Source organism: Chiloscyllium plagiosum, chromosome 10 (assembly GCF_004010195.1).
Source record: "Chiloscyllium plagiosum isolate BGI_BamShark_2017 chromosome 10, ASM401019v2, whole genome shotgun sequence".
NCBI classification, from domain to species: Eukaryota; Metazoa; Chordata; class Chondrichthyes; order Orectolobiformes; family Hemiscylliidae; genus Chiloscyllium; species Chiloscyllium plagiosum.
This window is the reverse complement of record NC_057719.1, coordinates 37,687,576-37,703,201: the sequence shown is the minus strand read 5'-3', so window position 1 is coordinate 37,703,201 and position 15,626 is coordinate 37,687,576. Positions and strand designations below refer to the sequence as shown.

The 15,626-nt window shown below is 40.2% G+C and overlaps 1 protein-coding gene across 1 annotated transcript; it reads left to right on the top strand.

Annotated features, from left to right (window-relative positions):
- LOC122553968 (extracellular tyrosine-protein kinase PKDCC-like) lies at window positions 1-12,053 on the top strand. Its single transcript, XM_043698469.1, has 7 exons — window positions 1-620; window positions 4,125-4,247; window positions 4,989-5,260; window positions 6,693-6,772; window positions 6,853-6,960; window positions 8,535-8,711; window positions 10,765-12,053. Exons 1-7 carry the CDS (start codon window positions 48-50, stop codon window positions 10,860-10,862), a joined length of 1,431 nt encoding a protein of 476 aa, XP_043554404.1. The 5' UTR covers window positions 1-47; the 3' UTR covers window positions 10,863-12,053.
- Window positions 12,054-15,626: the final 3,573 nt, after the last annotated feature.

Below are 15,626 nucleotides of genomic sequence, written 5' to 3'. Positions count from 1 at the left end.
CAAGCGAATACATTTCGGCAGCGAGGCCGGGACAAGGGACAGTCCGGATGGGGAAGCTTTCCTCCGTGTCTGTTTCTGCATTTCTCCTTCTCACTCTGGCGTTGCTGACCCTGAAAGCCCCCGGTCGCTCCCGCTGGCGAAAGGGTGCTGCGCTTTCTGACGAGCAGGAGTCGCTTCGTCCCTCCCGCCAGCGGGAGCTGGCGAACGCACTCCGAGGCAGGGTGGATGAAATCATTCGTTATCAAGATGTTCACTGGGAATCTCTCCCCGAACCCTCCTCCCACTTTCAGGAATCCTCGCTGGGAAGAGCTGAGGCTGGCTTCAATAAGAAAACGCGGAGAGCTGTTGGGAATCTCTCCAAAGGGACTGTGGGCTGCAATGACTTCAGGAATATCACGGGAATTGAATTCCTGGGCTCTGGTTATACTAAGAGCGTGGTGAAAGGGACGCTGCAGGACGGCACTGCCGTCGCCCTGAAAACGGTGAACAGTCAGGGTGATGAAGTGAAGCGCTGTCTCCGGCGGTATGGACAGCAAACAGGCTGCTTCAGACTGGCAGCTTATAAAATCATCAAGGAAATGATTCTTCTCCAGAAGCTCCAACATCCGAATATCATCCAGGTAATCCGGGCTGTTCCTGAACATTGTCGTACAGAGAAAGAACTAATACTTAGACAACATTCGCGCGTTACGTAAATGTTTTCAGCGCGCCTGAGAACATTCAAAAAGACTTCATTCACTTAATGAATTTACTTACAATTCTCTGACTGTTTTGAGGAAGGGTCACTGGACCCGAAACGTTGACACTGATTTCTCTCTATAGATGCTGCCAGACCTGCTGAGCTTTTTTTTTTAAGCAGTTTTTGTTCCTGATTTCCAGCGTCCACAATTCTTTCAGTTTTTATTTCCAGTCCAGCCCTTGTGATATTTAAACTGAATCAAAACAGTGAGGCACATGGCAAATGAATGATTGTAAATGTTGATTGGAATTGTGTATTTAACTCTCATATTAACTGTACTCGCATCATTCATTAGTTAGTTCCTGACACGCTCTATTCAGCGAGGAATGCGTTGTGAGTTACAGAACATCTATTATTGCTCGTCTGCCTTCGCGTGCCTGCATTGTATCAGTTAAACTTTCTGCAACGACTAATGAGATTTTATTCACAGGTTTCCCTCGCAGAAAACAAAACTGATAAAACTGACGGAAACAGAATTTCACTCTTCAGTCACTAAACGGGTGGCTCTAACGGCAAACAATTAAGTTGCAACTTCTAAAATACAGGGACAAAAGCACAGCCAGGAATTTGGTACAATAAAGACTGACTGTGTGCTATTCATTCATGGACATGGCTCGCTAGTCCAGCATTTTCTGCCCCATTTTCCGCTGATGGGTGAGTGCCGAACCAGAGGACACAGCTTAAAAATACGGGGTAGACCATTTAGGACAGAGATGAGGAGAAACTTCTTCACACAGAGAGTGGTGGCTGTGTGGAATGCTCTGCCCCAGAGGGCAGTGGAGGCCCAGTCTCTGGATTCATTTACGAAAGAGTTGGATAGAGCTTTCAAAGATAGTGGAATAAGGGTTATGGAGATAAGGCAGGAACAGGATACTGATTAGGAATGATCAGCCATGATCATATTGAATGGCGGTGCAGGCTCGAAGGGCTGAATGGCCTACTCCTGCATGTATTGTCTATTGTCTACTTCAGTGAAGATAGTGCGAGCTGCCTTATTGAAGCCCTGCAGTAGTGGTGTATGGACACTCACAATGCTTTTTGGGAGGTTGGTGGGATGGTCTCAGGATTTTGACTTCGTGACAACTAAGGAATGGCGATAAATTGCGACGCCAGGGCGGTGGGGGATCAGAGGGGAACTTACAAGCGTGTCAGAATTTCAGAACGAGTAGAACTTTTTTGGAGACGAATAAAAAGAGGAATTGCTGGAGAAACTCAGCAGGCCTGGTAGCATCTGTGGGAAAAAAATGGAGTTAATGTTTCGAGTCCAGTTACTCTTCTTCAGAACTTCGGAACGTTAGTTCTGTTTCTCTTCCCTGAGTTTTTCCAGCGCGTTCTGTTTTAGTGTGTTCCAGGAATGTAAAGGTGACCATAAAAATGTTAGTTTATTAAGGATGTGGTACTTTAAAAATCTTTACGTGTGTAGACAAAGCCGATATGATGTGCAAATCATGTTTCATAAATCAATTAGAATTTTTGATTTAACAATGGGATAGATGAGATGGAATGATTAGATGTAATTGGAAATTCAAAAAGCATTAGCTAAATCGTAACCGAAGAGATTATTCTAACAAAATTAGAACTTCTGTATTTGAGGTAACATATTAGTATTGATTGAAGATGTGTTAACAAAGAGAAAACAGGGCTTAGGGATATGCAGGTCATTTTTGGGTTGGCAGGCTGTATTGAAGTAATGCGAGGATCAGTGCTTCACCCTTGGCTATTTACAATCTATATCAATGCCATAGATGAGAAGACCGAGTGAAATGTATCCAAATTGACTGATGTTACAAAGCTAGGCTGGAATAGAAACTGAGGAAGATTCAATGTGAGCCCAATGGTTTACGGACATGTTAAGCGGGCGCACGAGAAGGTTCAGACGGAAAGCCTTCACGGTAATCTCAGTGGTTGTTGGAATTAAGTAGTGCCAATGGCATGATATTGATTTGATTGACGTTGGGTTACTGTGAGCGCTGACCCCAAGGCCTTGAGGATCTGACGCAATCTCAAGAATCTCTTCATTAGGCAGAAAGACACCTTTGCGACCTGGGGTGTGGTCAACCTTGTCAGAAGGCAGGTGCTGAAGTAATAGCAAGGATGTTAGATCCTTCAGCAGAAAGTGGGCGCAATCTACATGCTTAAAACTCCACAAGGTTTTGCACCATCTAATTTGCTGACATTATTATTTGACAGAAATCATCCAAAGGAAACCCTCTAGATTCCTGTGTTTAAGCTCTGTACAGTCTAATCTCTCCACCTCTCTTTTCCTTTATGACGCTTCTTAATATCTTGGGACTAGATTAATTTTAAGGCATCTGGTCGGTATGGAGGAGGTTTGGTCACTTTTGGTCCGTGTGCAGTTTTGATCCTCTTATTTGAGTAAATATATAGTGGCACTGGAGGGGTGCACAGGTGGTTCATTGGGTTGGTTCTGGAGTTGAGGGATTTGGTTTATGAGGGGAGACTGAGTAAACTGGGATTATTTTAATTGGAATTCAGAAGATTGAGAGGGATCTTATAGAAACATATAAAATTATGAAAAGAACAGATAAGATAGAAGTAGAGAGGATGTTTCCACTAGCAGGTGAAACTACAACAACAGGGTATAACTTGAAGATTAGAGATTAGGTTAGATTATTTACAGATTAGATTAGATTAGATCAGGTTTAGGACGGAATTGAGAAGGAACTTCTTCACCCAGAGGATTGGGAAGCTATGGAATTCCTTGCCGAGGGAAGTAGTTGGCGCCACTTTCAGTAAACATTTTTAAAGCTAAGGTAGATATTCTTTGAACAATAAGGGAATCAAGAGATAAGGTGAGAGGACGGGTAAGTGAATGTGAGGCCACGAAAAGATCATTCATGATCTTATTGAATGGCAGAGCAGGCTGGAAGGGCTGGATGGCCGACTGCTGCTCCTAGTTGTTACGGTGAGTTGGACAGAAGGGCCCGTTTCCCTGCTGTACATTTCTATGACTCTATCTCCATCTTTAAATAAACTGTTGGTCTAACATCACTTTTGGTTCGCTCTATATTTCTTCTCTATTTGCGCTTCTGTAAAATCATTGGGATTGTTGTCTGCAATATTTAAAGGCTTTACATACATGGAACTTTTATATACATGGAACATTTACATACATGGAACTTTTATATACATGGAACATTTACATACATGGAACTTTTACATGCATGGAACATTTACATACATGGAACTTTTATATACACAGGACTTTTATATACATTAAACTTTTACAAACATGGAACTTTTGTGTTTGCTGAACAGAATATGTATGGACAAGCAATTTTATCATTTCTTTGTATGATTTTGACACTGCTTAGATTGTTCGTCCTTTACTGTGTGTTTAGGATGTTGCCTTTTTCCCGTATAGTTATACGGTCAATGCTACTCCGGCAGTTTGCAAGATGGACCTGTAATAACCGCGGTGGTGGAACAGGGAGCTCCAGTGGAAATGATTCAACTCTTGCAAACTCCTTGGGAGGAGAGATTTAGGGTAAGAAATGGAAGCCTAATTATCAATCCCTTCTGGGCATTAAACCGGTTAAGAGTGGTGTTAAGTATATGTCAGTTCTGTGGAGTAGATGTCCCTGGGGGGGACATAAAGAGAAGTTGCAAAGAAAAAGAAATCATTTCTAAATCTACCATTAATGAGGATAACGTGGTAATAAAACTGACCTCCAAGACATTCGTATTTGACAGTTTCAAAATATCCTGCTAAACTCAGCTCTGTTGGTGAAGATAAATTATTATTTAGTCAGGCAAACACACTGACAAAACTCAGGAAGAAAATGGTGTTCATGCAATTTCATAACCAAAACATATGGTTGAAACGCTCATTTAGTCTATGCGCCTGCGATATCTCGTGAATTTCTCACTGCATCGTAATGAAGATGACATTCTGCCGGGAACTGATCCAAAGTGCCCATTCTGCACGCCTGGGTTTTGGCAGTAACTAGCCTGCTCTTCTTAGCTCCGTGTTCCATTCTGAAGGTAAGCTGAACCCCTGAACCGTATATATGTGGCAAGTAGAGAATTCATAAGAATATTAAAGCAAGGCAAATCAAAAATCAAACCAAACTCCAAAGTACATTTGCTGATTCTCCAGAAAAAAAACGCAGGTAACGTTTGTACTTTTAGATGCCAGTGAGCGCCCAAGGGCTGTTTGGCAGATGTCACCTTGATTCCTGTATGTTTGCCGATTCCTGATGCTGGCCTGGTCTGCACTATGTTTCAGATTTGCCTGAGCCTAATGAAGCTACTCCATTACTTAGCTCACTCGCCACTTGGATCGGTGCTTCTGTTAGATTTCCAACCGCGTCAATTTGTCCTTGTGGACGGAGAGCTTAAAGTGACGGATTTGGACGACGTCAGCACGGAAGAACTTCCCTGTACAACAGACAGCGACTGTGTCATTGAATTTCCCACCAGGAGTTTCAGTCTGCGATGTGCAGCAGATGGGAAATGCCATAAAATAAATGAAAAGAGAAATCTTTACAACGCGTTCAGGTATCAAAGCTGGGCTTTGTCTCTATCATGTTGAAAGTTCTCACATTCTTAACTTTCGAAGTACTCTTGTCATTTTAGTATAGTGGGTGAACATAAGTGGTCATTTCTGTCTCCGTAACAACTTGGATGTTGAGTACGGCAGTGGAAGGTCTAACAATCTTGTGGAATTTGTTTTCCCTTTTCCTGATGGTAGTTTAAATCTGGCGGTGCTGGTAGGGATGTTCAGGAGTGTCCATCAGTGGTGTCAGCAAGAAAATGACCACAAACAGCAAACCAGGCTGTTAAACTGAATCTCTCAACCGGATTGTGATGGAAATTCAAAACAACATTTAAAATTAGCTCAATACATGTACATTTTAACCATCAGTATTGAGAAATGTTATGTTCCATGAACATAAAACTCGCTTTCTCAAGGTCAACGAGGCGACTTATGAGCAGTTGTGATGTAGTAGACCATTTAGTATCATCTCATTCAATATGTTGCATATTTTTCCCGGGTTTTTGCAATAAAATCAGCAGTGTGGTTGAACATTTTCCTCAATTTGAATGATTTTTCCAATGATTTTACCTTGTGGTGGGAGGCAGAGTGTGCTGCCCCAATCCTGCACTCTTTGGAGAAACAGCCTCACTGACAGAATCTCTGGATCACATTAGTGTGGATATGCATTCTCCAAAAATTGTTGTCACCTTCAGTGGACAAATGAAAGTGAACACTGTGATGATGCTGCCCCTTTAACAAGGTTATTATTTGAGTGGGGTTGAAAGGGCCGAGGTTCCAATTTGTCTGGGATTAGGTCACTTTAATTATGGCTAACAGAAGGCAACAATTGAGGAAAAGGGTTTTAGAGATTGGCCTGTTCTCCCAGTACAGGAGTTTTTCTAGTGTGGTTTAGTTTTAGCTGGGAACCTAGAGAAACTGCTGCTAGAGTGAAAGGAGATTCCATTGCTGCTTCTCTCTGTGACATCTCTCCTGTAAGAACCTGTGTTTGAATTTACCTTTTTGCCAAGGGGATGTGTTTCTGGGATGTTGCAGGAAATCAGAGCAGCTCTTTGTTAAGTTGCAGGCAGATATTGTGTCAGGTTTTCAAATAATTGTTGCTCTAAATTCTGTTTTCTTTTGCTTATGTTTCATTCAGTAGTCTGTAAGTAAATTCTGTTTTGTTTAAAACTGAGTGGTTTGACCAGCTGCATCCCTCCTGGAATATCCACCTCACACCTGCTTGGAAAATTAGGGTCTGGGTTACCTTCTTGAAATGTTTTAAGGGAAATGTTTTAAATGCCTGGCCTATAACAACACTGACAATTTTATTGCTATTTCAGCTGAAACATGTGATTAAATTAACTTCTATTATTCCTGTGTATTAATAATCTTTCAATATTATGTTGCCTTGACTGTATTTTCTCCAATAATGTTTTTTCATTTTTTTAAAAGATTTTTTTTAACATACTTGCTGCCTTATGGTGCACCCTCTACCTTAAGACCTCTCCTGTGGAAAATTATGAATGCAACAGGTAATTATTGCTTTATCTTGCATTAATTCCACAGTGTAATCACAATACTAATTATTGATTGTAATTTATATTACCCTCAGGTGACCTACAATATGGGATTAATGAAACACTCGAAGCTTTTGAAGAAGTATTGTATCTTTACAAATCTGGATTGCCCCGCATTAATCATTCTCAGTCCTGGCTAGAAGGTACTGCTGTGAATTTAATGTTCTTTCCTCTCCCTCAATTTATTATTCCTTCAGTAGGGACAACAAGAACTTTTCAGATAGAAATCCTTAATGTAACTGATTGGCCACAGTTATGTGAATCAACAGTACAATTACAGTTTCTATAAGCATATCAACCTGTACAAACTTAGATGGAAAAGAAAACACATGTTTCTTTGTATTGGAACCGATGTAACCTTGTATTATTATAAATGGGCCAAATACACTTTTGTATCATCAGAAAGAAATCATAGATAGAGTCATAGAGATGTACAATATGAAAACAGACCCTTTGGTTCGACTTGTCCATGCCGACCAGATATCCCAACCCAATTTAGTCCCACCTGCCAGCACCTGGTCCATATCCTTCCAAACCCTTCCTATTCATATACCCATCCAGATGCCTTTTAAATGTTGCAATTATACTAGTCTCCACCACTTCCTCTGGCAGCTCATTCCATACATGTACCATCCTCTGCATGAAAACGTTGCTGTTTAGGTCTCTTTTATATCTTTCCCCTCGCACCCTAAATCCATAACCTCTAGTTCTGGACTCCCCCGTCCTAGGGAAGAGACTTTGTCTATTTATCCTATCCATGCCCCTCATGATTTTATAAACCTCTATAACGTCACCCCTCAGCATCCGATGCTCCAGGGAAAACAGCCACAACCTATTCAACCTTTCCCTTTAGTTCAAATCTTCCAACCCTGGCAACATGCTTGTAAATCTTTTCTGAACCCTTTCAAATTTCACAACATCCTTGTGATAGGAAGGAGACCAGAATTGCATGCCATATTCCACAACTGGCCTAACCAATGTTCTGAACAGCTGCAATATGACCTCTTAACTCCTGTACTCAATACTCTGACCAATAAAGGAAAGCATGCCAAACATCTTCTCCTATCTACCTGAGACTCTAATTTCAAGGAGCTATGAACCTGCACTCCTAGGTCTCTTTGTTCAGCAATACCCCTTATGACCTTACCATTAAGTCATGCTAAGATTTGCTTTTCCAAAATGCAGCACCTCGGGAGATAGGGTTATTCGTATCAGGACTGAGTAGTGGCCATGCTATGAGGAATGCTGTTTTAATATCTGTACTTTGTCCCTGTCTATTAAATATGTTATTCATTTTATGTTTGAAATTTACCAATGTGGAGAAAGAGTAATATTTCATTGAGTCCAGAGAATGCTTTGTGGTATAGCAACTGAGTAAATTGGAACCCATATGATTTTGCTTCATCCCATATACATTATGCATTTGTGATTTTGTACCACAAAGTTGTGGAATTAATTCCAGAATAAATCACTACAAAAATAGGTTCAATTCAGAAGAGAGGTATGCAGGTTTTTTCAAAGGCTTTATTTTGTTATAAATGCTCATTAAGTAGGCCCAATTCAATGATTTGTGTGTTTGGAGCTCCTAAATGAATTACAGAACAAAGTAATTTCAGATTTTCAATTCTAAAATTATGTATTTCAAACTGGAATGTGACTTCAAAGCGTGAAATTAAAAATGTGAAGGTGTAACACTTTTCCTGTTACTGTCTTTCAGATTATAAGATATATGAAGGATTTCGCATTCATGATAATTTGGACTACAAATGTTGGCCATCTTACAACCACCAGGGTTGTTTGCTGTCTGTCCACAATACAGAGGAGGCTGCTGCAATCTGCCACTCTCAACAACAGTGCCAAAGTTTCACTTTTACCCAGCAGAAAACATGGCTTGGTATTGTTATCATATTTATTGCATTGAATATAGATACAGGTTATGACAAGCTCAATAGGGACCAATATCTCATGAAATAGTCCACTAGTCAGTGCTAGCAGAGAGAATCTGATTTATTCATAATAATGTGTATAAAGAAGTGAAAGCCATTATGACACTGTTAGGAAATTAAGAACTTAAAAATTGAAAAGAAAGTAGCATGAAAATTCAGGAGGCAATGAATTGATTCAACTTTGATTTTTTATTAATGATGATAATAAACTGATAATTATTATCAGTTGAGGACTGGTTTCACTAAGCCCAACTGTTTTTGTGTGACAGCAGCAGAAAAGTCAGAGGTGCACACTTTGACAAAATAATGGAGACAGGAATTAAGCAGGCAATTGGATAATAATTTAATTACTCAGGACAAGACAGAATTGTTTTACTTTACATGCAAGTATGTTAATGGTGTAGCAATAGTAGTTTAGCTAACATAGGACTTAACATGAAAATTTAATGAGTGGAATGATGGCTTCCAACACCCTAATAGATTAGATTACTTACAGTGTGGAAACAGGCCCTTCGGCCCAACAAGTCCACACCGACCCGCCGAAGCGTAACCCACCCAGACCCATTCTCCTACATTTACCCCTTCACCTAACACTACGGGCAATTTAGCATGGCCAATTCACCTAACCCCTGCACATTTTTGGATTGTGGGAGGAAACCAGAGCACCCGGAGGAAACCCACACAGACACGGGGAGAATGTGCAAACTCCACACAGAGAGTCGCCTGAGGCGGGAATTGAACCCGGGTCTCTGGCGCTGTGAAGCAGCAGTGCTAACCACTGTGCTACCGTGCCGCCCATAATACAGCCAGGGAGACTTTAAAAGGAGCTGATGTTTCTTTTTGAATAAAGAGTCTGAGCATGGAGGTCACAACTGAGAAGAACATTCAAGATACGTAGCATGCTCACGCATTTAGCTACTCATTAGTATCACCTTGAACATTGCTTTCAGGTTCCCACTTCACTAGAATGCTAAAGATGCTGAGCTAAAAAGGTGGGGCCAGTTGATCTCTTAGCCTGACTTTGGAATCTGACTTGCAGTTCCAATGTAAGTTGTAATCTCTGGCAACATTGTAAGTGCAGTTTTTTTTTGCAAATGAGATCTCCATGATGAAGTCAACCTCAGATAAGGGGGAAAGAAATGTATAATATCTAGTAACAGTAAATTGTATCTGTGAGATTGATCATTTCTCGTGGACACAATATTAAAAATATTTTACTGGATTCACCAATTAGTGAACTGTTTAATGTGCATGTGACAGCAAGCAAAATCATGTTGTGAATCGAAGAAATCTTAAGCAACTTAGATATGGTTTTGTTGGTATCATAGAGTTTAACTCAATCCTTTTAAACTGAGTCAAATCCATGAGCAACTTATTACTCTAAGAGATAGAAATTCAGTGGATTGTAAATGGCAAAAAATTCAGTCACTGCTATTTTTGTCATGGCTTAAATTAAAAACAATATTATTTCTTGCAAAATATTCCAATTGGCTTATCCAAACATGCCTTGAGAAATTTAAAAACATGTAGTCAGAAATGCATGGTCCAGGTATTCCTCACCACACTGAGCAATGTAAGGCGAGAGCTGTGGTCACATTGTTTCCTCATGTGTTTTTTGTGTGCAGAAGGTCAGTATTCCACACAAATGTGCTCAAATGTATTTGTGGTGCAGTGATTATCGGGCTATAACAATGTTTTGAATTACTAACAATGATGAGAACCTAAGGAAATGTTGGTACTTTTCTGCCTTTATAAACTAAGTAGAATAACGTGGTTAAAGTTTGAATTAAACTTTATAAATTAAGATGATTAGTGACTGTAGCAAATTGCATGATATTTCATTGTTTAACTCTATCTTATCTTGATGGTGATTGTTATACAGATGGAAAAGTTTGATTTTTCTGTTTAGATTTAATGTAGGAATATTGGTACAAAATAAAGCAAGGGATAATTTTGGGAGTTTAAGACAGTCAAGTTAATAACTGATGTATTTTTCTACAGGGCGATACTTGGTTTCATTCAGAAGCAGCACCAAGCTAGTATTGGATAGTAATTCAACTGTCTACATGAAGTCAAGAAGCTTAAGGGCAACAATGTGAAGAATCAAGATCATAGAAGTAGTTTATCTTGAAAGAAATCCGAAACTAATTATAGTTTCAGGAATTAAATGCAATTCATAAACTGCTGGTTGATCAATATGCCAAGTTTTCCAAGACTTTTAGACCAGATGCTGAATGCGAGAACATTGATATAGTTCACTTTAAAGATAGGAGGATGTGCTATGATCACCAATCTGAGGATGATTTCCAAAATATTAAATTATGATATGAGTCTTAAGGAAAATGTTTCTTAATTAGTATAGGTGATAGAATTTAGCCAATAGTATTGCAATAATATATATGACAAAGTTAAGTATGAATTTGTTTCAAACAGGCTAACATTCCTGCTTTAACCATTTTCAAGAAGGGCTAGTTGACTCACTTGCATTTGTAATATAAATTATTTCAGAGTTCGAACTTTGAGACAGCATTAAATTAGATACTTGCTTAATAGACCAGCTATGCTTTGGGAATCAGCACTGCATCCTGCAACGCTCCTTTCCTGTGCTGACATATTAGTTTAAGCTGGGCTAGTCGAGGTTCTACAATTGATCTCAATACAGTATTTCCATCTGGAGAACAGTCTTGGCCAGAGTCTTCAAACTTGGATGACATTCGGGGAGCAGTATAAATAAAGGTAACAGATTGGACTTACCTGTGATGGGTTGGCCCATGCTCACACATAAAGAACAGCTATGTGGATTCAGAAAGGCATAACAACATGTGACAGATTGGGAACATGCACAGTTCTGAAATTTGGAAGAGACAGGGAAAAGTGGTCATAATCGCCAACAAGACAAATTGAAGGGAGAAGAAATGTGTTTCTCCTACAAGCATTCAAATTCACAAAGCTTCTGAAGGAAAACTGAAAGTGAAAAAAACTTGAGCTATGCTGGAGATTTTTGAGAATGCTATTGAATAATGGCCTTAAAGGTCACAGTTGTATTTTCTATGAAAAAGTGTAATATGTTCAAAAGTTTCATTTCAAACTTGTATTTTATGCCTTTCTGACTTCTGCAGAAAATAAAACTAACCTGACAGAAACAAGTATAAAGGGGTATTTTTCCTTTAACAAATAGTATCATGAAAACTCAGTTTGTCAGAGAATTATAGTAATAATATTACAAATTGAGAAAAATGTAACTTTTTGATTTACTCTTGGTAAGGTTATTTGCCTTCATTAAAACTGTATGATGCACCTTTTTGTAATATTCATTCTAAAATATTCCAATGATCATTGAACTTTATCAAAGAAAATAGGATTGTGAAAATTATCATCCACTTGACAATTCCTTTTTCTGCAGAATCGATCCTAAACAGTTCCCATAGTGACTAGATGCTCTTGTCAATTCTCTTGAACTCAGGTGCTTTGTTTAAGCTGATAGCAACTCTGTAAATACTTTCGGGGACCTGTGTGGTTGAGAGAAATAAACTAGGAATTCTGCGATAAGAATCTATTATTAGGTTCATAAAGTACTTCTGTGCACCCTCTGATCTATTTTAAATGCTCTTTTAAAAGTTAGCTCTTTTTAATAATATGGCAAACTGAATTCTTTAAAATGTTGAATGTTTTCAATGTGCAGGAATTTCTAGGGGAGATAGAAAGGAAACAAGGAACTCTCCTGCAAGAAATTAATTAGTTCCCTCCTCTTGCAAAACATAACTTGATATATTATCCCTGCTACAGACAAATCAATCCATTGAATATCTATCAGGTGCCACACTGGGAATAACCTTTAGTAATGGCCCCTGCATATAAGACAAAATGGGTTCATGTCACAGTACAGGTGACCACCATTGCACTATACACACACACAGACACTCCTACACACACACACACATGCACACGCACACACAGAGGCACTCCTATACACACGGACACACATATACACAGACGTGCACACTGACACCAACACACACCCTTACAGACACACACACTACCACACTCACACATGCACCCCCTCACAGACTTTAGACACTCTACACTTACTACACACACTCACAACCCCCAACCCAGACAGACAGACACACATAGATAGACACTTTGTACACCACAGTTCAACACCGGCATCTCCAAATCATGTCCATTTATTATGGTACCTTACCTACTTTTAATAACTTTGATGGAAGGCGTCTTCTCCCAGCCCAGACCTAGTGTGGAGTTTGCAGTGGCCCAGAATTGCAAAATTGCCATGGCGCCTGGTGATACGGTTTCCCAGTCTGGCGGTATCCTGGTTTTTGGCCTTGTCTAGGAGGGGTGGTCTCGGCCTTATCCCAACAGTCTTGTCCCAGCCCGGAGGTCTCATCGTGGCATGGAAATCTTCTTTAGTGGCTCCTGGGTATTCCAGCATGAAGGAATAGTCCTGGCATGGAGATCTCATAGAGTTATAGAGTCATAGAGATGAACAGCTTGGAAACAGACCCTTCGGTCCAACCCGTCCATGCCGACCATATATGCCAACTCAATCTAGTCCCACCTGCCAGCACCCAGCCCATATCCCTTTAAACCCCTCCTATTCATTTACTCATGCTTTTTAAATGTTGCAATTGTACCAGGCTGCTTTTGGACCTTCCAGTTGCCCAGTGTGGAGGTCTAGTCCCAGCGTGGAGGTCTTGTTGTGACATGGTGGGGCACTCTCGGCCTAGTTTGGCTGTCTTGGCCTGGCCGATTGTTTTCCAATGGAGCCATGGAGCTACTATTTGAACTGTGATGAACTTTTACTTTTTATTCTCCTTATTTATGTCTTCTATTTATGTTATTAATTTAGGTGCCATGTTACAGTGACTTATAAACGTTTTTTTTTGCAGAAATGCATATGACAATAAGTTGCTATTCTATTCTATTCCAAATGGGACTGAATTATATAGAACTCTGAATGACATGGGCTATGCCAAAAAAATCTAGGACAATCACATGCAAAATTAGGAAAGGCCTTTCTTGATATTGAGAACAATTTGTTGTATTTTTAAACAGAGTTTGAGGCATCAAAGTGAGATTCTTGCTAGGGAGCGGCAAGTTGCCTATTAAGAGGAACTATTGTTTATTACAGTCTCATTAACTACAAATCTTAACTCATTAATATGCAGCTTCCTATCCTATAACCTGTTGCAAGGAAATTAGACATCAACAGTTTTCAACACAATGTCAGGCTGGTATCTGATGACTTTAGCTTGCAGCTTGCTTCTCTTGGACACCATGCACCAACATCTCAAGCTGCTTTCCATGGACATTAAGTCATCATGGCTTATTCTCACTCCACTTCTACACTTTAAAGCTGGAATTCAGGGTCACTGGCAACTATCACAGAAATGTTGCTATAGAGACATTTTATCTGCAGGAGCAGGCACCCACCTCACAAATTGGATCAGGCTGCATCTCAATTTTGTTTACCCTCTCAGAACTCACTCACTTTGGATGCTCTTATCATTCCTGCTTTGCTTATCTTTTTGTGGTCTGTCATTTTAGTGTAGACACATACTCAGGAAGCTTGTAATAATTGTCAGAAGGTCTCAATCAAGTTCAGAGAAACACTCTTTAGCCAGACATGGCAGGTTGGCATCCCACAATGCAGACAAAGCACCTGGAGGTTGTGATGAATGGGGGCATGAAAGACTGGCAGAGGACACAGTGCTCCCTCGCAAGAATGTCACTTGATCCTCGGACTCTGTTTGAAAATACAACAAATTGTTCTCAATATCAAGAAAGTCCTTTCCTAACTTCTCATGTGATTCTCCTAGATTTCTTGCTATAGCCCATGTTATTCAGAGCTCTGTATGAATTGGTCCCATATAGAATAGAATAGAATAGAATAGAATAGAATAGAATAGAATACAATACAATACAATACAATAGAATACAATAGAACAGAATAGCAGACAACAACAGCAGTCCAGAGGCTTGGACACAGTCAACCAGTTGGTAATGGATAGTCAGAGTTTGGATTCTCTTCATGCAGAGTGTGAGGAGCCCATTGTCAGGCAGCCCAGTACTGTCATGGTTCTTTCTGCCTGCTTTTGGACTGTTTACTCTAGAATGAGAGAAAGGGAGGTATAAAAGGAGATGAAAACTTGTTGCACAGCTGTTCATGCTGGTGCAGGTAGAGGGAAGATGATGAGGTGTCCCGGGGAGAAAATAGGCAGCACAGAGGGCATATAGTGTTGAATAATGTGGACGACAGGTAGGAATGGTAGGTGAGAGCGAGTGAGGGAAGATGTTGATTGCAATAGTTACAGTAGGAGACCATGACTTCAGAGGCAGGAGGTACAGTAGGAGAAATAGAGTGAAAGCAGATGATGACATTTATGCTGACAGCATGGAGACCTTGACCTTGAAGAAGGTCTTTGACCTTCCTTGACTGACTGAGCATTCCTTCAGACAGCTGATACTGAATGAACCAGGTAGGAACCTTGGATGAGGATCGCACTGTCTGATGGCATTGTGTCTTCTGCCAGTCCTACATGCCCTCATTCATCAGGACTATCAGGTGCCTTGTCTGCTTCATAGGATGCCAACATTTCCTTATCTGCTATATCTGGGCAAATGTCATGAATTGTGCAGAGCAGCTCTGACTGACAGTCCTTCTCTAGGTGTGCAATAGCCTTTGTAAAGAATCACAGATGCCAGGGATATTGGACAATTCCAGGATACCTGGCAGTGGCAAATTCTTCCAGGTACGGCAAATGGTAGAATCCAGTTGGCATGGACAAGAGGGGCACAGCATGATACTTAGTTGATGAGGCGAGTTTGGATTAAAGATAATGAGC

Bases quoted from the DNA above. Each gene is read 5' to 3' on its own strand.
- LOC122553968 (XM_043698469.1), top strand. From the start codon at position 48: ATGGGGAAGCTTTCCTCCGTGTCTGTTTCTGCATTTCTCCTTCTCACT. The intron at 621-4,124 runs GTAATCCGGGCT...TTTCCCGTATAG, and splicing joins AACATCCGAATATCATCCAG to TTATACGGTCAATGCTACTC. The intron at 6,773-6,852 runs GTAATTATTGCT...TATTACCCTCAG, and splicing joins GAAAATTATGAATGCAACAG to GTGACCTACAATATGGGATT.